Raw genomic sequence first — 23,049 nt, forward strand, 5'->3', positions numbered from 1 at the left:
GAAACCTACACATAAAATTTCGGGAGCTATTGGTTGGGGGAGGAACTACACCTGTGGGTTATGGAGCAGCTCCTCCCCCCGCGAGTTTAAGGAGCACGAGGGGTTAGGACTTCTGGCTCCTCAGCCTGCTGCCCACCCCTCCCCGCCCCAGGCTCCCTCTCTACTCAGAGCTCTGGTCCTCTAGGGGGTCGCGTGTGTGAGTGTGTGTGCGTGTGTAGTGGAAGTGGGGGGGTCCTTCCCTTTCCCCCTCTCCGGCTCCCGGTCCACGCCTTCCCGCTCCCCGCCGCCACTCTCCGGAGCGCCCGCCCACCCAGCCCCCCAGCCCTCCCCATCCCCAGGAGGAAGGCAGAGCGGCGGCAGCGGGGAAATGTAAAGTTTCTGCTGCTCAAAGTGACGCAAAAATTCTTAAAGAGCTCTTTGGCGGCGGATATCTAGAGATCAGACCATGTGAGGGGCCGAGAGTACAAATAACTGCCGCGCCAGCGCCGGAACAGGCAGCGGCGCCCGGGTGCCTCGACGGCGCGAGGGTCGCCCGCTCCGAAGCCCGGACCAACCTCCGCGGACTCCCGGCAGGTGGGTCCGCTTTCCTCCTGGCTTTTCAGGCCCACTTCTCTCCAGAACTTCATCCCGCGAGGCCCCCCCACTCCCGGGGGCGGCGCGGGGGCTTTGGGCAGGGCGGGTGCGCACGGAGTCGGACCGGGGGACTCGGGCGTTCGATACGCTCGGAGCGCTCCTTCCTCCCCGGAGGCCTGGGGGGCGGCCCCAGTTGCCCAGGAGGGTCCTGAGCTTGGAGGTAAAAGTTGCTTTACTTTCAACCCAGGGCTTGTTTGCTCTTCGCTCACCGCCATCGCGTGCAGGGGGCTGTGTGCAGGCATCTCCGCGGGGAGAGCCCTACTGGACACAATGCCTAAATATCTAGAGACATCTCCGAATGACACTTAAGTGGGACGAGTCTCCGTACGCTTGGGTGGTTTTCGCTCGCAGAGCCGATGCACGCTCAGTCATTCGGAATTCACGTGAAACCCAGAACTCCAGCGAGCTACACGGTTGAAGTGTGTGCCCATCAGTTGCTTGAAAAATGTGTACGTTCAAATTTGTTTTCTCAAAGGCTCTCTGGAGCTAAAGAACACTAAGAAGCACATTTCTTTTTGCCCTGGGTCTTATGTGTAATGAATTTTTTTTTCCAGTTGAGGTTCTAAAGATTTCAGAGGGATGGGATTTCTAAGAGTCAGACCTTAAAAAGGCTGCTTCTGTGTTAGTATTTTTATGATCAATTTTGTCCAGAAAAATGAACCAGGTTAATGGATTATTTATGAGCCTGCTAGCTCTCATCATAGGAAGAGGAGATCAAATATTTAATGTGTATTGCCTTAACACACATTAGACATGGGGAAAATGTCTAACAAAGCAACGTTGGGATTTGTTGCTTAATGAAGTGGAGGGGGCACCGTGGGCTCATGGATGTTTGGGTTTGGGGAGCGGAGAGAAACACACAGGTTTTACTTTGTCCATTAATCGCTTTCCTGTGAAGCCACTGGTGCTTAAAGGTTGAAGTTTTCCTGTCTGCAGACTGCAGTGGGGGTGGCTGCTTCTAGCATGGAGGAGAAGGCAGGTTCTTAAGAGGTTTGCACAAGCTGTTTGGGGCCCAGGTTTTCGTTTTTTCCTCCTGAACCTGAATAGGAGCGAGTTGAAACTGCTTCACAATTAATCAAAAGTCCCCTCAACACTCAAGTGATACATCTAGGACATTTCAGACCCCGGCACAGATATTCAAAGCCATTGCTTTCAGTCTCCTTGCTTAAAAATATTTATACTAGGGGTGAGTGGTGGGATGGGGGTTTTAAGTTTCAAACTTAAAACATTGAAGTTTTAATGCAATCAACAAAACCTCAGAAATTTCTCTCTGGGGAATTTAAAGTTTTCTGAGCATTTTGATGACACTTGGAGAGGCATGTCAAAGGGTCACAAATGATTGAGGTGACCATGGAAGGAGTTGCTTGGCTCTGAGTGTTGTCTCTCCCAGCGGACTTGCAGAAACATTCTAGATACCCCCCTCCAAAGAGAATCGCAAGTGATGCCAGACAATCAGCCCCTGAGTTGCCGTTCTTCTCCTTCATACACTGGAAATGCTATCATTTGGGAGAACAAAGGCGGGCTGCCTGAAGCAGTTTACTTTGGCCTAATGAATCAACAGGATATGATCAGGAGTTGACTTTTTAAGTAAAGATGACTGGGCGGCCAAAGGGAAAGCTATACAGCCTTGTTTTGTCAGTTTAAGAAGTTACCTCAGACCTTAATTATTCCCCGTCACAGGTCAACTCCTCTGGGTCTCGAGGTTTTAGCTCTAAGCGCGGGGTGGGGGGCCCTGCATAACCGATGTCCATGTCTCCTCCAGTCGCCTCTGCTCACTCTGTGACTGTGACCCTCGCTTCTCTGCTTTAAGCAAACGAGTTTAAATGATGGTGCAAAATGCCTGAGGGCCCGGACAATCTGCCCGGATGTTTCCGTCAGATTAGGGTCCTCTGGGGACCCACGGCTTTCACTCTAAGGCCAAGGCTTTGCACACAGACATGCACAAGTCAAGTCCTGCAGTTCAGCCATGTCCAGCCAACAAGGGCCTGAGTTCCCTGACTCCTCGAATCCCCTTTGCAACGCCTCCAGCTAGGGTGTGGGGCAGGAGAAACAACACGCCCGCCGCTCCCCCGCTCCCCACACACACCCACGAGCTTGGTGATGTTCCACAGAACAGGCTTGGGAGCGGAAGCCAAGGTCTCATAAAGCGCCCTGCTCCTCTCTTCTTGGGTAAGTGAGGCGGGGTCCCCTGTTGCTGTGGGGAATCCCACTTCTGGGCTTAACCAGGCAAAGTAGAACCCTAAGGAAAGAAAACTGCCATCTTTCTAGGAAGGAAAGGTAGAAAATAGATGAAGCTAGCATTTTAAAGAGCTCTGGCATAAATGCCTTCCCCTGGTCAGAGGGTGACCTGCTTTTCTAGGGTGGGCACAAGACCCACCGTCGGCCAGCACAGGTCCCCACTCCCCGCTCCACCGTTTCCTGGCAGAGCTCATCAAACTGACCTGGGCCCACGTGCAGAAATGATCCGAGTCTAGTCTCGGTGGAGGAGGCATTCCCTCCTGCCTGATCTTTGTCAGCTGTCAGGGCCTGGGAAGTTGAAGGCTTATTTACTGAACATCAGCAGCATCTTTGTAAGCCAGGTGTTTCCCACCCTGTGTCTAATGGGGTAACAAACCCAGTGGAGGTAAGACCTGTGCGAAATAGTCTGGCTGCCTTATTTTCTTCTTCTCTTTGGCTCTGCTGGAGCTCGGTAGCTGCTCCCTCACTGCCACCCCAACCCTGGACCAGGGGCATTCAACTGTGGGTATTTAAGCCATTGTGCTCAGCTGTGTACGACTCTTTGCCACCCCACGCACTGTAGCCCATCAGGCTCCTCTGTCCATGGGGTTTCCCGGGAAAGAATACTAGAGTGGGTTGCCATTTCCTACTGCAGGGGATCTTCCCGACTCAGAGGTCAAACCCAGGTCTCCTGCATTGCAGGCAGATTCTTTACCGTCTGAGCCACCAGGGAAGCTTATCTTTCTCTTGAAAGTGAAAGTGTTACTTGCCAGTTATGCCACACTCTCTGCTACCCCATGGACTGCAGCCCGCCAGGCTTCTCTGTCCATGGGATACCTCCAGGCAAGCATACTAGAGTGGGTAACCATTCCCTGCTCCAGGGATCTTCCCGACTCAGGGATCGAACCCAGGTATCCCACATTGTAGGTGGATTTTTTTTTTTTTTTTTTTTAACCATCTGAGCCACCAGGGAAGCCCCAGCAGTTCCCGGGATAGCTGACTGTAGTATTTAAGCCATAGAATTTTCTAAAAGCCAGGACAGGATAGCACTCCATTAACTCCCCAGACAGAGTGAGAGAGAAACCCCAGCGACATGGAGACAGGAAGACGTTGTCTCAGGGCCAGCTTGATGGCCAGCGTCCCCAGGCACTGACATGGGGCAAGTGGCGTGGGGAAGGGCTCCAGGGATCCTGAGGTCCAGGTCTTGTGTCATTATCTGCGGTAAGGGAAGGGGTGGGGATGTGACAAGGCCAGCGGCAGACCTGGGAGAGCTGCTTGTGTGCTCTGGGCGAATCCCGAGCTGGAGGCTGGTGGGTGGGCTCGGGGAGAGGGAGCCCGTCACTGGGCCTTTGCCTCCTCGTGTTGTGTGGTCTTTCTGGGCATATTCAAGGAAAAAGAAGACTGTACTTTGCTAGGGAAGCTGCTGCAAGAATATAAACATTTTTCCCCCCTCTAAGGGATTCCCTAGAATCAGGGAAGGGCAGAGTTGGAAGGGGACTTGTTGACAATCTGCTCCAAGTCCTCTGTGGCTTGTTCAAGCTCACCACAGCCCTGAGGACCTGGCCAGGCCTTAAACTTGAGGCTCCTGAACTTCTCTCTCCACTGGTGTGTTGTTAACGGCTAACTGAGTTAGCTGGCTCTTTTCGTTGTTTCAGAGGAGAGGAGCTGGGGCAGGAAGGAAAGAGAGAGAGGGGAGAGAGGAAATTCGCTATTCCAGGCCGCGGCGAGCTTTGACTGACTGGAGGTTTCTCAGTCTGTCCCAGGGCTAGAATTCTTTTTCTCCCCTCAGTGTTTTATACTGAAAAATTTCAACTGAAAAGTTGGAGGAATGGTCCCCTGAAGCTTCACCCAGATTCACCACATTTTGCCACTTTTGTGCCTGTACTTTCTTTCTAATTAGACACATATCCAAGTTTTACATATTTAACACATATAATTTGATACTTTGTGTATAAAATGTAATTAATGAAATTATTATACTACATGTATAATTCTGTTGTTGAACCTGTGAAAATTTGCAGACATCCAAACACTTCACCCCTGAGTGCCTTTTCTTTTGTTTTTTTTGAGATATTCTGCACTTTATTATAAAATAAGCCTTGTGTAAGATCATTTGGCCCAACTGTAGGCTAATGTAAGTATTCTGAGTGCAATTTAGGCCGGCTAGGCTAAGCTATAATGGTTGGTCACTTAGGTGTATTAAATGCATTTTTTTTTCACCCCTGAATTCTTCAGCTTGTGTTTCCTAAGCACAAGGACATTCTCCCACATAACCAGAGCCCCGTTGTTATCACATCTGGAAAACTTAACATTGATAAAATATTTTTATAGAATGTACAGTCCATATTCAAATTTCCTCCACCATCTCGGTGACTTCCGTTTTAGCTCAGAGCGTTACTTTTTGAGACCATCAACTCCTAGGGATGAGGAACAACCTCTTGCCCTAATCTCAGTGCATCTGAGAATCAGATCAATTCTGTGTCACGATGAACTGATTCTTTGTGAATATCCCCGAACCATGTGTGTGACACGTTGTAAAACACATTTCAGAACTTGTAGGAGCGCAGGCACCTTCAGCCAACATTACCCAAATCACGAACCACTTGTGGCTCTAGGGCACCCCCGTGCCCGCTCCACTCTGTTGCCAGACCCCGTCTGTCCCGTCACTTAGCTCTCCCCCCGCCCCCACCCAGAGGAATGGCCCCAGTTCCGCCTTCCTCTCGTATTCACTCACATTGTATTTAATTCCCCTTCTAATCCCTTTCTCCTCCCCTTCTCTCTTCCACGGCTGCCACAGGTAAATCCGCCCTTGTTTCATAACACCCTATCCCTGGGGCTGGTTTTCTCTCACTCTCCCTTGAATTCCTTTGTGGGTCTAATCCTGTCTGTTTCACACAAAGATAGTTGGTAATACACCTGTCTTAAGGAAAAGAAAACTCTTGTGTTTGGAAATGCTCCCATGTGTTTTTTTTTTTTCAACTTAGCACATTTTATTACTTGTTCTTTAGTAAATGTTGTGTTCTACATGGATATTAATTACAAAAACTTCCAGTTATATGCTGTTTTTTTTTTTTCCCATGTGTTTTTGAAAGCTTGATTTCTACTTTTGGCATAAATTGCATTGTAACAATAAGAGGATTTAGAAGGTATAAGTGATACTCCTCATTCTGCCTAATTGAACACATCACCTGTTGGAGTTTCCCAAGTCTCTTTCCTGGCCTTGTCCACACCAAAACAGATGGCAGCCCCAGAATGAAAGCTTTCTGCAAAAAGTTGCAAGTTGTGTAGTTAAATGTATTAAAGGATCTGTGACCTCAACCTGTAAAGGCACTTCCACAGATTCTATACACGAGTCTCTCTACCTCCTTATTCTTCTCTCCTTAAATTTAGTTTTCTCAGGAACCAGAAAGAATGTTAAACAACTTCTAATGAGTTTGTCATCTCCCATCTCCTTTTGTAGTACTGAACAATGCTGTATTTTATAGCTTACATTTTAGGTGTTTTAGTATCTTTTGGTTAAACTAGGGTTTTGTAAACTAGCTTAGGAGGTTAACCACCATTTGCAACATTTCTTTCTGTGGGTTGAAAATACACTGCAAGTTCCAAACCAGCAACTCACAAATGAGGGTTTGGAACACAAACCTTTGATGGGCATGCCCGCTGGTACTTGTTCAAGGTCTAAAAGCACAACCTGGGCTCCTCTTTAATCCTAGACGAGCCAGTCTTTTCCAGTCCAGAGTTCATTACAGTTGTTGTTGTGATGGTCCTTTCTCCACCCCGGAGATGCTCAGCAGATCTTCCTGATGGGTGAGGAGTGAGGAGGAGCAAACCACCCTGAGGATAGGACCCGGGAAGAAAGAGGAGAGGCTCACCTGAGTCTCACACTTGCCAGCATGGCCCGAGCCCAGGAAACCCGAAATAGATCCATAGACCCTCTGGGCTGGGAGTGTGCACCCACCTGGTCAGCAGGTATTTGAGGCCAAAATGTATAAGCCATGGCCCCTGCTTTCCAGGGGATGCAAAGCAACTGGACACACAAGGATAATAAATGATGCTTGATAATCAGTGAGGAATGACAGATGAGATCATCTTGGGCTAGGGTGGTGAGAGAAAGCTACATGGAGGAAGTGGATAGAAACTTAAGCCAGGCCTGGAGAACACAGGATAATTAGAGGCAGCAAAAGGGTGGGGTCGGGGATGTACTGGGCATGCTCAGTGGCCCATCTGCCCCTAATAACCTGGGTACTTGCTAATGATGCAGCACCCACATGGATCTCTCTATTAGGATCTCTGAGCAAGTAGCCCAGGAATCTCCTGTTACAAGAGTCCTAGTGACTCCAAGCCACTGATGGAGAAGGAGCAGGAACAGGTGAGGGCCTGTGGAAGGGGATGGCGTCCAGAGCTTCTGGCTCAGGGCGCCCGCCTGTGCTGCGGGCAGCGAATCACTGAAGCGTGTGGGCTCCAGCTTCCTTCCCTGGGGTGAGAAGTAGAAAAGCAGAATGGGTTGTGTATTTGTGATGGCAGAGTGGTCGTCAGCTCACTGTCATGTACTGATGCTTTCCATGTGCTAGACGCTGAGTTAAGCATTTGTCATACTTTTATTCAATTCCCACAATAGCCTTTAGGGAGCAGAAATTTTAATGGTCTGTTTTCACACATGAGCAACGGGAAGATCAGAGAGGTTAAGTAACCCGCCCAAAGTCACACAGCCGGTCAACACTAGGTCTCAGATTCCAGTACAGATCTGTGCGACAGGAGAGCCCAGGGTTGTGGACACACAGATGTTAAATGATACCTCAGGAAGGTGCTTAGTCTAGCTCTCCTGTTCATGTTCACTGCAGGAGGGCTATTTCTCCCTATCCATGCCAGATCCATTTCATTTTTATCAAACGATTAATTATGCTTTTGCCCAGCCTCTGGAGTGATCTCAACCCCAACACAAATGACTAATCCTCTCAATTGTATCCTCTTTGTGGAGGGAAGCTTGAAGCTATCCTTCCCCAAGGAAAGTTCTGGGCGGAGACCCTTTTTCCTTTCTCATGGTATCTGGCCCAGATGGCCCTGAGGATTGTAGCCTGTTTAATTCCTCTCCAGAAAATTAAACTGTCTCTTATAAGGCACTCTTTGGGTAAGGAGATGACTGTGATAGTCATTTCTATCCCTTACATCCAAAACACAAGAAGATTTTCTCTACTCGGTCTGTTCAGACCATGAAGTCTTTCTACATTGTTTGAGAGGTGAGCTGGAGTCCCGGTGGCTTATGACCTAAGACACCGCACCCCTCAGAGAACTCAGCAGTCTCAACAGATACGAAAACAAGCCTGCATCTTGCACTGTGGAGACATGAACCGGAAGCAGCAAAAACCCAGGGTCCTGTGACAGAAGCAGCACGTGCAATAGCAACAAAAGGAAGACCATTAAAACCCAAGGACAACCTGAAGCTAAAAACGCAAGGTATCTGAACGTGCTGCATCCAGTCAGCAGAAACCTCGGTTTAAGCAGGTTGGGTGGCAGCACTTGAAAACAGCACTGGCCTCTCCCTCGTTCCACATGCTGATCAGATTTGGCCTTCTCCCATGGACTCCATGAAGGCAGGACCAGGCCTGCCTTGTCTGAAGGAGCCTTAGGTATAGTAGGCGGGCCGTGTGTGTCTACTGAATTAGGGCCAGGCCGTGGCAGCGGGCCAGGCTCAGTCTTGACTGAACATATATAGGCATATATGTTTGCTGTGTTTAGTAAATATATATGCTTAGTGCTTACTATGTTATAGGCACAGAGTAACCCTATACCGTGTTACAGGGCTCTGCAACTTCTATCATCCTTGGTGTCATGGGAACTTTAGACTCCCTCTAAATAGAGAGTACAAATTACAAAGGTTATAGAGCCTATAATTAATCTTATCTCAGCGGTAAACCCATAATTCATGCTGGTTTTGGGGGTGGGTAGGGGGGCATTGTTTTCATGTATTTGTTGTTTTTTTTTTTTTTTTGGAAAATGAAAGTGAGTGTCCCAAGAAATGAACTCACTTTGATCTGGACACGTGAAGTCAAAGTACAAAATTTCTGTAGTGTTTCTGCTTAGAATGCGCTGAGGGGGGTCAAACAGACAAGTAGGGTCATGGGCATCTCCAGAGGGCTGGGTGGTTTCATGACTCATTTGTAATTATCTGCATGTTCAGTTACTGGTTCCCCTGGCTACAGAGACCGAGCTTGTGGAAAGAGGAATGAGATGTGATGGGGAGAAGTTGAAATAGAAACAGTTCTTTTTACTAGGGGCGGGGAGGTGGGGTGAGTTAGCCCACCCCCTGGGCTGGGAGGAAGCACAGCTGTAAACAGAAGATCTTGGCCTTCTGTCACTTGCCCCCCCCATGCGGCCCCTCGTATGCAGAGTCGCGGGGTGGCAGGGGTGGGTCCTGGGTGTCAGGCCGTGGTCCCACCGTGGAGCTGGGTGACCCACCCACAGCCCATCACCTGCTCAGCCTGGGAAATGGTACACATCCCAGATGCACATGAAGGCTTCTGGGGCTGTTTCTGGCCGCGGGGAATCTCATGTCTGCCAGGAGGAGGTCACAGCTGTAACAGTGACCTCCTTTGCAGTCTCTCTACCCAGCAGGATAAAAATACCTTTAAAAAAAAAGAAAAGAAAGCTTTCAAGAGAGCGTTCTTAGTAACCAGCCTTCTTAACATCTCTTCCTTCTATGTTCCTGGGCCGGCTCCCTCTCAGCCCCTGCTATCTGCTGGTCTCGGGGGGAGAAGCTGGTCAGCGCTCTGCAGAACCAGGCAAGTGGGGAAGGAGTCTGGTTTCACAGGCAGCATCCTGGAGGCAGAAGGGGGCCCAGGTCCCGCCATCTATCTGCTCCTGGCCGACAGATCAGTCCCTGGGAGGGGGTTCCTTCTGAAAGGTAGAGGAGTGAGTTGAAGAGAAGGAGATGAGCGTCACCTTCCTGTTTGGTGGCTTCGTGTGGCTGTAACTTACCTTCTTGCACCCTGAGGTCTTTGATTGGGGTGGGAGAACCCCGGAAAGCAGAGCTGGGTAGGGAGACACCACCCTCAGGGGAGAGGCAACTTCAAGTCACGACTGGGCTACAGGACCTTCTGAATAGGTTTTCTTACGTGGGCCATTTCAGCTGTTAATAAGACTTTTTTTTTTTTTTTTTTTTAATGCTGAGGGATATTTCAGGAAAATAAGACATTGTAATGCACAGCGACAATAGTCTGGTGTATTACTCTTTTAGGAGTTGCTCATAACGGTTGCCAAGAAATCAGGCTCCTTGGGGGCTGGACCCCAGAGGACCCTGAAGAACATACATTGCCACCCTCTGCCCCCAAGGTTCACCAGCCCATGCACATTCTCCAACTTCCTTCAGAGGGCCCCAAGGGAGGAAGTAAATAAAGTCTAGAACAACACAGGACTCTTGAGCAGGAGGGTGACAGAACCACTGGATGACCAAACGGTTATTCCCCCGCTAACGTGTTCCTCCCAGATGGGTGACGTTTTCCTCCTAGAGAGCGTGGCGGACGTGCTGGAGGAAGACTGGGTGATGCAGTTGATCTTTGAGCTTCAATTTTAAATGAGAGGAAAGTTGCAGCATTACAGGCTGGAAAGACATCCCTACAGAAAATTTTGGGTAAAATTTTGAAGATGGAGAAAGGAAGACCTGGGTCATGGGCAAGATCTGTCAGCTGGGTGCCGTCTGACCATCCGCACCTGGTAGAGCTCTTTATCTCTGCCATCTGGTCTGCAGGCTCTTCAGTGTTTAATGTAGAAAACATGTCATTGAGAGAGGCCAGAGGCAAGTACAGAGGCCTTCTCCAAACAACACAACCAGAGACTGCCAAGCTCAACTGTGTATTCAAATATATTGACAACTCATCATCTCTCTCCAAAAAAAACCCCAAAAAACTTAAAAATCCCTTAGCCTGGTGAATGCTTCCTTATGGTGGATGAGAGGATGTATGCTTATTTTAGAAGTCCATCAAGTCTAGTTGAGGTCCTGGGGAAGGTGGGGTGGGTGGGGGTGATGGGGAAGGCTGGACAGAGGCATCAGGGTAAGCAGAATGGGTTTTTATCTAGATCACTCTTTGTCAGAAATTCATTTCCTTCTATAGGTCACGTTTGCCTCCTTGAGCTGAGGATAGAGTTGGGGGTGGGAGCCAGTTAGATCGAGTAGAGCCCAGGACACCTACCCCACACCTCCTATATACACACACCCTCACTATATAGAGCTGGTTTCTCTCTTGTTGCTCTAATATTTTTGGCATCAGTCAATCAATGCCTTTAACATTTTTGTTTTCTACTTTACAGAAGGAAACTACACAGTCAGCAAGGAACTCTAATTACTTGCATCCCCTGTGTTCATTTCTAATCCTTACCAATATCCATGTGCATAGTCATCAGTGTGAAGCAGCTACTCTGTGTTCCAATTTTTCACTTACTACGTGTTTGTCTCTACATGTCCACATGTAGTTATAGTCACTGAAAGCCCCACCAGGGTAAGAGACATTCACTGCCATTTTTACAAAATCCCAGTTCCTAGTCAATCTCCGACTGTTGAATTTAAAATGTTCGTATCAGACCTTTGCAGTTACATGTTTCAACTGCAAACTGTTTGAGTTTGAAAAGTTCAAGCCTGGAAGGTCAAAGTTAGCTGGAAGGTCCTGGCTCCTTACTACTTTATAACCGGCATAGGTTTAAAGTTCAAAAGGGCTCAGATTTCTACCCCAAGTAGAAATCTCAGGGAGCTGAGCTGACTTCCCTGCACCCTGGCCCACAGCAGTGACATAAAGGCGTGGCAGCCCCGAGGCACATGGGGACGGACACCGGCCACATTGGCATCCGTAACCTCCGTGCTCCTCTCTCTGGCTCTTCTGGAGTGAAGGAGAGGTGACCCTGCCTGCCCACTGTCACAAAATAACAAGTGGATTAGCCCCAAGAGTTGCTGGGAGTGGCAAGAAGAATGAATGGTGAGCAGCAGGGCCATTTAAGACTCGGTCAGACTTGCAGAGGCATGATGGGAACGCAGAAAGGTGAGGCACAGATGGACTGGACGCAACTAGAGGCAGCTCAGACCTGCCCAGAGGTTTCTGAGAGCTGGGCTCCTGGAAGAGTGAAAAAGTCTGCACTTATGGAGCTAGAGGTGCCTAACAAAGGGTGGCCTTTTTACCTCTCTCCTATGCTCCAAATCACACCTATAGTTGATATGAAATATACTTTTGAGTGTCCAGTTAAAATGATGGAGAGGACTATCCTTATCTATTTGCTGCCAGAAACTGCTTCTTTGTTACTTTTTTCCCAGCACAGCATCCAAGACAAAGTTAAGTGTTCTGTGAAGCTTTGTGGGAGCTTTGTTTTTGAGTCCCCAGTAAACTCTGGGATGGGGTTCCAGTCCCTCAACTGAAGTCAATACTTTGTTCTTAATGGAGCTTACGAAAAACCTGGGTTATTTGCTATCTACTTTTGTTCACCTTATTGTTTTTTGTTTTTTTTTTTTCTTTTTTAAATTACTCAGTTGTGATTTGATACCTAGCATGGGTTGGAAAATGTTGATTTTATTGACTCTTATGTAGCAAATAGGATATCTCTCGTTTAACAGATGGCTTTGTAATCCCATTACCTGATATAGTTCAAGATGTATGATGAGTTACCAAAGACAAGTAAAACACCCAATTCTGTTCTCCTTTTGCTTTTCCAACAGAGCTCTCAGTCCCACTGATATAAAGTTCTGAGGAGATCCACAGATCTGAGCACCAAGAATTCAGGTCGGCCCTTGGCACATGGGCGTCAGCATCACCTCCTAGCCAGCAGGATGGAGACCACCCCGTTAAATTCCCAGAAGGAGCTGTCAGCGTATAAGGATGGAGAAGATTGTCAGGAAAATGGGGTTCTACAGAAGGGCGTCCCTGCCCCTGGGGATAAGGCAGAGTCCGGCCAGATCTCCAACGGGTACTCCGCAGTTCCGAACCCTGGCGCGGGAGACGACACTCAGCACTCCATCCCGGCTGCCACCACCGCCCTGGTGGCTGAGGTTCATTCCTCGGGGCGGGAGACCTGGAGCAAGAAGGTGGATTTCCTCCTTTCTGTCATTGGCTATGCTGTGGACCTGGGCAACGTCTGGCGCTTTCCCTACATTTGTTACCAGAACGGAGGGGGTCAGTATCATGGGCTGTGGGCAGAGGCTCTGACCCAGGGGTGGTCTGTAGGTCCTCTTGGGAGGCCAGAAGATAGATCATGTCTTTCCTAATTTGTTTAACTGATGTGAGTCTGGAAACGTGGTTGCTTAGACTTTCAAGCTAGTCTGTGTGGCATGTGTGTGTGCTAAGTTGCTTCAGTTGTGTCCAACTCTTTGCAACCCCATGGACTGGAGCCAAGCAGGCTCCTCTGTGCGTGGGATTCTGCAGGCAAGAATACTGGCGTGGGTTGCCATGCCCTCCTCCAGGGGGTCTTCCCGACCCAGGGATCGAACCCACATCTCTTGGCATCTCCTGCATTGGCAGGTGGGTTCTTTACCACTAGTGCCACCTGGGAAGCCCCCAGGCTAGTGTAAGAGAAAACAAATCTCCAGTAAACCAAAACTGTAAATCTAGGCATGTCTGCGGCTCCCTGGGCCATGAAGTTGAATGAAAGCTCCCCTGAAACTGACCTCACCAGATTTTCAGCATCGTTAGTGCTCCATCTGTGAAGAGCCCCTCCTCTCATGCCTGCATTACATAAACTCTGCTCTCCGCCAAGCAGACGTGAGGGAATGAGCACCAGCCCTGTGCTGAGTTCCTTCATTCCTGCTGACTGGTTTTGCTCACAAGAGTCAAGAACTGTTAGATCTGTGAAGGAAGTTGGGAAGTGGCTCCAGGGTCCCAGACCCTCCTGGACCTTTGGACCTGTGTGAGCTCAGGGCATCGGCTCAGGTCCAGAGTCTAAAGTCACAGTCTGGGCGAGATCTATAGCTGAACCCAGCCACATTAATGCCAACCCCAGCCCATATATGGACGTGCCTTATATCTCCTACAAGAGTGTTAGATTTTTCAGGAGAGATGATTTATTGTTCCTCCTCCTATTCCTGATGCCTCCAGAGCAGTTTATAGATTATCAAAACTAGTAGCTGACTGTAGGCATGAATGTGGGAACCCCAGAGAGCAGAGCAAGGTAATGGAATTAGTAGGTATGGGGCCTCTGTTTTGACAGTGGACTTGCTATCGGAACAGGAAAAGGACCAGAAATGAGAATCAGATCAGTCAATATTTGACAGGGACTCTGGTAACAGATTTAGGAGGGCAGTTAAAAGGAGGTTGGAAGGGTAGTTCTTTTGGGTCCTCTCATTTCCTCTATGACCAGACACAGAGTTGCCTGGATTTGCTGCATCTTTTAAAGACCTGCGTCCATTACCTGCAATGGCCATTCCAGCACGGGGGACTTTGGGAAGCCCAGTCCTCCCAGCCTGGGAGGAGCGGAAGTTGGAATCATCTTATCTCCAGCTTGGGAGGACTCACCTTTAGCCTGAGGATTATATAAGGGGCTGGGTCACCGTTGATGTTTCCCCTACACTCAGTCCCTATGTGAAACCAGTCAAGCAAACCCTTTGGACAGATGCCATGGTGAGAGCACAGCGTGGTTCTTGTTCTCAGGCCAGGTTTACCCAGCGTGACTGTAAGGCGGGTGAGACCTTTCTGAGTTGCACAGATTTCAGCTTTCTAGGTTCAGAGTACTTCACGGGAGGGAAAGTTCTCAGGGAAAATCACAGCCAGCCCACCCTTTGGGCTGAAACTCAGGCTGCAGGTGAGCAATCCCCAGTGTGGTGTTTCCAGGTCTCGTGTCAGCCACGAGAGCTGGCAGACCCCAGCATCTCCAGCGAGGTGCAGTTCTGCACTTTCCCATCCTGGAGTGAACTACCTGCCTGTTCCAGCCACACCCACCAATCTGGCTCAGGAGGGAGCATTCTGGCTCCGTGGAACGATGGAAATATAACCAAACATCAATAATCAAGAGTCTGTGGAGAAGGAAATGGCAACCCACTCCAGTATTCTTGCCTGGAGAATCCCATGGATGGAGGAGCCTGGTGGGCTACAGTCCATGGGGGTCACAAAGCGTCTGACACGACTGAGCGACTTCACTTTCACTTTCAACCCTCAGCTGAGACTTTCAGCTCTTGTGTTTGCTATTGATTGTTTTCTTGAGTTCTCGAAGACCTGTGACCATATTTTTTTTTAAGTTGCCTGTTTTCTAATTGCATCACTTTACACACTGTTGTCTAATAATATGTGGTATTTAGAATGCCTTCTGAATTATTTTGAGCAGCCATTGCCTGTATTTTCTTAGCACCTCCTTGGTTTTCTTACATGAACTCATCTGACAGGGAAATGCAGCATTTTTGTTTGCCCTCTCTGCATACTGGACCGTCTGAGTCAGTGTTCTAACTCATCCCTGGTGGTCTCTGAGCTACTGTTCTACCAGACTCAGTAGTTACGTGCTTCAGGAATTTTTCAGTAGAATTGGTCCTATTAGGAGACTCTTGGTGTCACCTTTGTTATCTTAAAAGCTGGTCCCTTCACTGAGGCTCTTAATTTTTTGAAAACTTGATGCTATTTCAGCTGTAAAAAATTGGCAAGGCTATATAAAAAATTGAGGGAAGCCATTTAAGAAATTGAAAAGTAATCGGAAACAACACTGGGTAGTTGTGACTTTCAGTTCTGTATCAGTTGAATTTTTGTGCTCTTTTCCCTGTGTACGTGGTGGTTCTATTTTTCTCCAATAAAACTTTTTTTTTTTTTTTAAAGAGTCTGGAGCCAGGATACAGATGAACAAAGAGAGTAATTCAGTGATCGTGGACTATGACAGCTGTTGAACAGTTTGTCACAGGAGATCTGTTCCAGGGTCCCAAGCACTGGTCCATATACTGGCTGCTTTAGAATCACTTGGGGAGCTTAAAAGAAAACTCTTTGTCATACCCATACCTGAAACTTTTGCTGTAGGAGGTCAGGGTGGGTGTCCGCTTTTAAGCTTACCCGTGAGTCTGATGTGTAGGCTGGGTTTGGGAACCTCAGCTCTCAACCCTCATCTTCTAGTAGATGAAATAGAGGCCCAGAGAAGGGTCCTTCTGACAGTTAGCCGTGGAGCTGGTCCCAGTGCCTGTTCTGTTGACTCCTAGACCCAGCTTCCTTCCCATGTACTCTCTGCCGCCACCCAAACCTCACTTCTCTGTGGAGCTCTGTCCATGACTTCCAGCAAAGCCCTGAGACGGGAGCAATGTGTGGGTCCCTCGGGACAGGGTGGCTTCTTGGCTCTGGAGCATCAGATGGCTCTGCACGTCCAGGTCATCTGGGCTGTCCTGGACACTTGTGGGCAGGGAGTGAAACTGTCTTTCCTCTGCCTCAGGGGCGTTCCTTCTCCCCTACACTATCATGGCCATTTTTGGGGGGATCCCACTCTTCTACATGGAACTCGCACTGGGGCAGTACCACCGAAATGGATGCATTTCGATATGGACGAAAATCTGCCCAATTTTCAAAGGTAAGAGAAAGGCTTGGGTGGGTGAGTGGGTCCACCAAGGAAGTGATGATTTCCATCACTGAGTGGGAGCCGGAGACCTCCTGGAATCAGACCTCAGGTATCCCTAGGAGATAACCTGAGCAGTTAAGGTTTTGACGACTTAATTTGTATGAGACTGCTAAAGCAAAATAGAATAATTGGCAATGAAATGTAAACTAAACAGGGCAGCCTGGATGGAGGTGAGTTTGGGGGAGGATGGATGCAGGTATCCGTGTGGTTAAGTCCCTTTGCTCGCTGAGTCCCTTCTGCTCTCCACCTGAAACTGTCACATTGTTTATCGGCTATATTCTGGTATAATATAAAAAGTTTAAAAAATAATAGTTCCAATTTAAAAAGTAAATAGGAAAAAAAACCATTAATAGCACACATACACATTTTCTATAACGTGTGATCTTATAAGTACAAATTAGGAATTTACCACATGGCCACTTTGCCACCATGTCCCAGTGTTCAGGGGATAAAATGAATGGCAGCCCCACCTTTACCATGCCCGGGCTGCCGTGCCTCGCTGCCAGCTGCCCTTGAACCTGGGCCTCCCTTGCCCTCTCGCCCAGGGATAGGTTACGCCATCTGCCTCATCGCCTTCTACATCGCCTCCTACTACAACACCATCATGGCCTGGGCCCTCTACTACCTCATCTCCTCCTTCACGGAGCAGCTGCCCTGGACCAGCTGCAAGAACTCCTGGAACACTGGCAACTGCACCAACTACTTCTCCGAGGATAACATCACCTGGATGCTCCACTCAACGTCCCCTGCAGAAGAATTTTACACGTAAGTGCATGTAAGTGAGGGGGTGGCCTGTTAGGGGCAGGCCACACCTCTGGGCCTTGGCTTCTCGGGAGGCCCATGGGGGCCAGGGGCTCTTCACCTCTTGGCTGATGGTTTATTTTTTAATTGGAGGAAAACTGCTTCGCAGTGTTCTGTCGGTTTCTGTTGTACAACGCAAAGCAGCCATCATTATACGGACACCACCACCCTCTTGAGCCTCCCTCCCCTCCCTACGAGGGGAGTACAAGGGAAGGGGAGTACATGTGGGTCAGGGGGTTGGGAGAGACTCCCTTGAGTATTCCACAGTCTGGGCCTCTGTGCTGTACCCCTCTTTTCTGTTGTGCCCAGGCTGGTCCCTACCTTCACATTCCAAAATTACTTCCCTGCATCAAAACTGCCCTTCTTCCTGGGCCCTCCTCTCAGCCAGCTGTCATGGAAGCAAAACCTCCCATGACCTCAGTAGTTTGAAACTACTCAAGAGTTTCTGGTTTCATATGTTCACGTGGATCTACCCTTTGGGAGAAGACGCCTGGAATAGGGAGTTTGCTTTAGTGCTGGAACTTCAGGCTTGGGGAAGGGCCCCCTGCCCACGCATACACATCCTCGTGCACCAAAAAGCCAGTCGTGTTAGTCACCGGTTGGGTCCCTGCCCAGGAGGGAGAGGCCCGATGTCTGCGTCTGGGCTGAGTGCTCCTCCCAGGGTCGGTTGGCCTGAGTGTCCTGTTCTCTCCTTCAGGATGGCCAGAGCCCCTCCCAGCTCCCCCTAAAGCCTGGTGGCACTTGGTCCTTGCAGTGCGTTTTGTCTTTTCTCCTGGCCGCCACCTAGGTATCACACACACTGTGTGTGCTCAGGGCGCGGCTCAGACCCCGTCACAGGCCCTCCTTTCTCTCACGCAGGCGGCACGTCCTGCAGATCCACCAGTCGAAGGGGCTCCAGGACCTGGGGGGCCTCAGTTGGCAACTTGTCGTGTGCATCATGTTCATCTTCACCATTATCTACTTCAGCATCTGGAAAGGTGTGAAAACATCTGGCAAGGTGAGGAGGACCCTGGCTGCAGATCCAGAGTCTGCCAAGGGGCCCTGGAGGATCTCAGACTCGGAACTCAGCAGCCTGGACAGCCACAGACAGGGGGACATGGTTTCCTTTACACCGAACCCATTCCGTGATTCTCAATTTCTCTTCAACCAAATCTTTTAGAAACTTCTAGAAATGGGTCAATCCTAAGAACTATTATATGATTTTTTTTTAATTCCTTTAATCCACTGGTAGTGTCGTAACTTGTGACAATACACTGGTATACAACCAGTACAAACACTGGTTGCTTTATTGTCTCCTGCTGGGCGTTTTCCCCACTTTACAGATGGGAAATGGGTTTAGAGGTGGTACCCGCAAACAGGAAATCAGGAGAATCCCTGTCTCATTCTAAAGGCTGTGATCTTTCTGCCACACCACCCTGCCTCCTACAATTACAGAAAAAACAAGGTAGATCTCCTTTCTTGGAGGTTTTTAAGACACCAGCATTCATGTGGTGATAACCTGTGTTTGCTTCCTTACAGGTGGTTTGGGTGACAGCCACCTTCCCTTACATCATTCTTTTGATCCTGCTGGTGAGGGGGGCCACCCTCCCTGGAGCCTGGAGGGGAGTTCTCTTCTATTTGAAACCCAACTGGCAGAAACTCCTAGAGACAGGGGTAAGATAATGAGGAAAGCAGTGTGCACTTGTCTGTCTTTATACTAACTGAAGCTAGTCCTAGGACCATAGGAACAACTAAAATTTTGGTTCAGTGGTTAAGTCTGCAGTGATGCTTTAAAGCAGAAAAAAGCATGAAAAGTACAGTTGAGGCCATGGCATTGGTTTATGCCTAAATGACAGGCAATCATATTGGTCTGCACTTGGTATGTGGCCATCCTACCAGGAACTCTGAGAGCCTGTTTTCTGTCTCAGCACACAGCCACGTGGAGGCACAAGGGCGCTGGCCCAGCGATGGCCTGGGTCTCGGTCCCGACCTTTGCCTCTGCTCTATTCCAGGTGTGGGTGGATGCGGCCGCCCAGATCTTCTTCTCTCTCGGCCCTGGCTTTGGGGTCCTACTGGCTTTTGCGAGCTACAACAAATTCCACAACAATTGTTACCAGTGAGTATCTGGGGCTGCCCCAAGCAAAGCCTGGAAGCAGAATGAGCATAAGTAGCCTGGAGGAAGGGGATCAAACTGATGGCCTCACACCTAGCCAGGCTCAGGCCATGTTGACTCTCTGACCCTCAGGGGTACTACAGGTGCCTGGCCAATTCACTCATTGCCAGAGCACCCACCCAGAACACAACCTCACCCAGGCCACTCAGATGAGAGAGGCCTCAGACTTTTGTTTTGTGAGATTCTCTCTTTTTCAAGAAAATTAAATTTTGAAGCAGGTTTACAAAAATTGCAACATATGTTAAATGTTTAGATTTGACCTGTTAATATTTAGCAACAAAAATTGTGATGTGATAATTTATACACACACACACACACACACACACACGAAATCAGTAACAATTGTGCTATTCTGACCAACACAGAATGCTATGATTTATGTGAAAATCTCATTTCAGAAATTTAACAAAACAGGTAATATTGCACCAATTATGATTTAAATATCACTTATCATCTTTAGAGTTAATTTTGTCTTAACAGCCTATCACAGATGATAATGTTCAGTAATCTGTGCAATTCATAAGACAATTACAGAATTTTTTTAAAGGAGTTTACATGCACCCTAAGCAATATGGCCTTGCATTGGGACATCAGCCTAAAGTTGTATTATGATGAGGTCCTCTTTTAAAAGTGTGAGGATGTCTTTGTGGTACTCTTACCACCTCATTTACAAATAATGTCAAAAGTCTAAATCTGAGGTCTTAAGTGTGAGGCCGAGGCCCCCACTCTAGCTCAGGCCGTTTCAGAATAAGGCTTGTTTGAAGTCCAGCAGTCTGTGCTCTGCTGCTTTATGGGACCATCTCTTGAAACCACTCCTGACCTGCTGCTCTCCCCATGCCATGCATGGTGATAACAGCAGCTTGTGCTTCGAGGTGATGCAACCTGGCTAAGAGGCTGCACCCTGGGAGGAGACAGGCTTGAAGTCCCTGTGAGCTCAGCCCATTCGTCCTTGTCAGTCTGGAGACAGATTCTCCTCAGACTTAGAAATGTCTCAGTCCCTTGGGTTTTCTGCTCCAGAGACGCCCTGGTGACCAGTGCGGTGAATTGCATGACGAGCTTCGTTTCAGGATTTGTCATCTTCACGGTGCTGGGGTATATGGCTGAGATGAGAAAAGAAGATGTGTCTGAGGTGGCCAAAGATGCAGGTAGGGACCTTGGATTCTGTTTGGGTTACTTGCTCCCACTGAACTGGTTTGCTACTCTTTGGATCTTTAAAAATATCTTAGCTTTTGCATTATTTCTAACAGTTCCTCTTAAACTTTTCAAAGGTTTTAGAGATCTAAACCCTTTCCATGTGTTCAGGCCATAGTGGGGATGGGACAGCTCCCTTGGGGCCCAGCACTAAGGCCTTGATACACTGTGGGCTTGAGAATATGACTTGGATGATGGCTGTTAAAACTAGTGGATCTGGGTCCTGCGATGGGCCCAAGTCTAGTAAGAAAATGATTACCAGTCCTTAGAATTTCCTTTTGCAGAAAAAGAAATGTAGATGATGCAGTCACTGTACTCTACTGAGTTATTATGGAAAAAGAGAAACAGACATTGAAAGAGAGGTGGAGGTGATGGAATCTTGTGGATGGAGTCCCAGGGCTTCTTGCCAACATACGTCTACCTTTGGCCTGATGTGGTGCTCTGATCCTGTCAGCCTCATGCCCCAACCTAATGTGCCTGATTTGGACCATGGGAGGTTGAGGACATGCTCCTCATACTATCAAGAAAGTCAAAATAGCTGGAAGGCTTTATTCTAAGACCTCTATTATTCTAAAATCAATTTAACATCTTCTACTGTTCTGGAGTATATAGCTAGAGAGCTATATGCTGTGAAAATTTTGGAGATCTTGGTGGGGGGGAGGGGAAGCACAGATTTATTATATAGTGGAAACTCTTCTTCGTGTGCACAGATTTGCTAGTCTTGGGGTCTCAGGTTTGTTTCCTTTCTCCACGTTGGTTGAGAACAGACTCTCCAAGGCAGATACTATTCCCTTTCTGCCTCCCAGGATGTCAGGATAGCCAGGTAGGGTGGTGTGGGTATGAGGAGGCATTTGGGACATGTCCAAGCCTGCTTCACGTGTAAGGTCTTATGACAGGAGTCGTCATTGTCGGTGTGGTCATGTCTGTAGGGCAGGTCCCGGTGACCACCTCCTCCTCTCTCCCTGTCTCAGGCCCCAGCCTCCTGTTCATCACATATGCAGAAGCCATAGCCAACATGCCGGCATCCACATTCTTTGCCATCGTCTTCTTCCTGATGTTAATCACCCTGGGCTTGGACAGCACGGCAAGTGAATGGAGAGGGAAATCCAGCCCTGGGGAGGCGGGAGGAGGAGAAAGGGGAGGAAGAGGAAGAGGCAGCTGTACCCATTCCCTCCCGTCCTGGCCACCCCAGGCCATGTTGTCTGCTGCCTCCTGGTGCTTCGCCAGCCCCTGCTCACTTGGGCGCTTACCGCCCTGTAGTACATTAGTCATTAATGGCAGCAGACCCCAACCTTTTTGGCACTAAGGGACCAGTTTAATGGAAGACAACTACTCGCCTCTTGCTGTGGCGCCCAGTTCCTAACAGGTCAAACGCTGGCACCAGTGTGTGGCCTGGGGGTTGAGGACCCCTAATTCATGGGATAACGAGGGTAAACTGCCAGGCAAGGTCAAGAGGTCAGCACACGTGAACTGCTGTGACTGTGCTCTGTCCCTTGACCAGACTGGCAGCGCCTCCAGGCCAGGGCAAGGTCCCGCCTAGGGCTCAGTGCTTTGTGGCCCAGCATTCCTATCATTAATGTGGAACCAGTCTCAGCTTTGAGTTGGCATTTCTGGAAAAACCAAAGTCTCCCCAAGAGACCTCATGTGAAGAAGTCCTGTCCATGTGCTATACTTTCTTTCCTTGATGGAATCTAAATGATGGGGTAACCTGGAGATAGGGCCAGTGAGGAGGGGGGACTGGTCATGATCAGCTTGACAGGGCACGTGGCAATCTTAACCCCTCCCTCTTTCCCCTGTCCTGGAAGTAGCAGATTTGTCCCCAAGTCTCCATGACGACTGTCTGTGTGCCCCACTCAGTTTGCAGGCTTGGAGGGGGTGATCACAGCCGTGCTGGATGAGTTTCCACACATCTGGGCCAAGCGCCGGGAGTGGTTTGTGCTTGGCGTGGTCATTACCTGCTTCTTTGGATCCCTGGTCACCTTGACTTTCGTGAGTACAACCCCCAACCAAGAGTCAGCTTTTCATTGGGCAATGGGACACTGCACAAAGCTCTTTCTTTCCAGACCACAGGGAGCCCTGGCTTTGGGACCAAAGGGGGAGAGGTTGTCACTGCTATTAAGAAGTTAGTCATCACAGAGAAGAAGAAAAGTTGTTTCTGGCGGCATCTGTCTGTAGAATTTGGGCATGGAGATGGGGGTTCAGCATTTTACAGCAAGTCCAACTAGATTTCTATCTGGAGAAAAATTAAGACTTACCTTTTCAGTCTATTTCCAGTCCTTACGGCTGTTCTCATGGGAATACTGCCCAGAATACCTGGAGGCTGGCACCTTGTGTTTGTCACTTTGTCTCCTCCAGAGAAGTTGCAATGAAGTTAGACCTTCTCCAGGGATTTCTTTTTGAGGGGGAGGGGAGCTGAGGTAAACACTATAAAACTGTACATCAGACACTACCCATAGGCATGGCAGGCTTGTATCCTCCTGACTCAAGGCGGACTTTGTAAATCAACT

General features: G+C 48.8%; 1 protein-coding gene across 1 annotated transcript in view; it reads left to right on the plus strand.

Moving 5' to 3' along the window:
- Positions 1 to 368: 368 nt before the first annotated feature.
- The window catches only part of SLC6A4 (solute carrier family 6 member 4), a 35,129-nt gene continuing 12,448 nt past the window's right edge, over positions 369 to 23,049 (plus strand). Inside the window, exons 1-10 of the mRNA XM_065910197.1 lie at positions 369 to 573; positions 12,545 to 12,998; positions 16,216 to 16,350; positions 16,944 to 17,163; positions 18,058 to 18,196; positions 18,718 to 18,852; positions 19,191 to 19,294; positions 20,369 to 20,496; positions 21,514 to 21,626; positions 22,400 to 22,531. Coding sequence (XP_065766269.1) covers positions 12,656 to 12,998; positions 16,216 to 16,350; positions 16,944 to 17,163; positions 18,058 to 18,196; positions 18,718 to 18,852; positions 19,191 to 19,294; positions 20,369 to 20,496; positions 21,514 to 21,626; positions 22,400 to 22,531 — 1,449 coding nt within the window. The 5' untranslated portion in view covers positions 369 to 573; positions 12,545 to 12,655. The remainder of the gene's footprint in view (positions 574 to 12,544; positions 12,999 to 16,215; positions 16,351 to 16,943; positions 17,164 to 18,057; positions 18,197 to 18,717; positions 18,853 to 19,190; positions 19,295 to 20,368; positions 20,497 to 21,513; positions 21,627 to 22,399; positions 22,532 to 23,049) is intronic.

This window comes from Muntiacus reevesi, chromosome 18, assembly GCF_963930625.1.
Source record: "Muntiacus reevesi chromosome 18, mMunRee1.1, whole genome shotgun sequence".
NCBI lineage: Eukaryota > Metazoa > Chordata > Mammalia > Artiodactyla > Cervidae > Muntiacus > Muntiacus reevesi.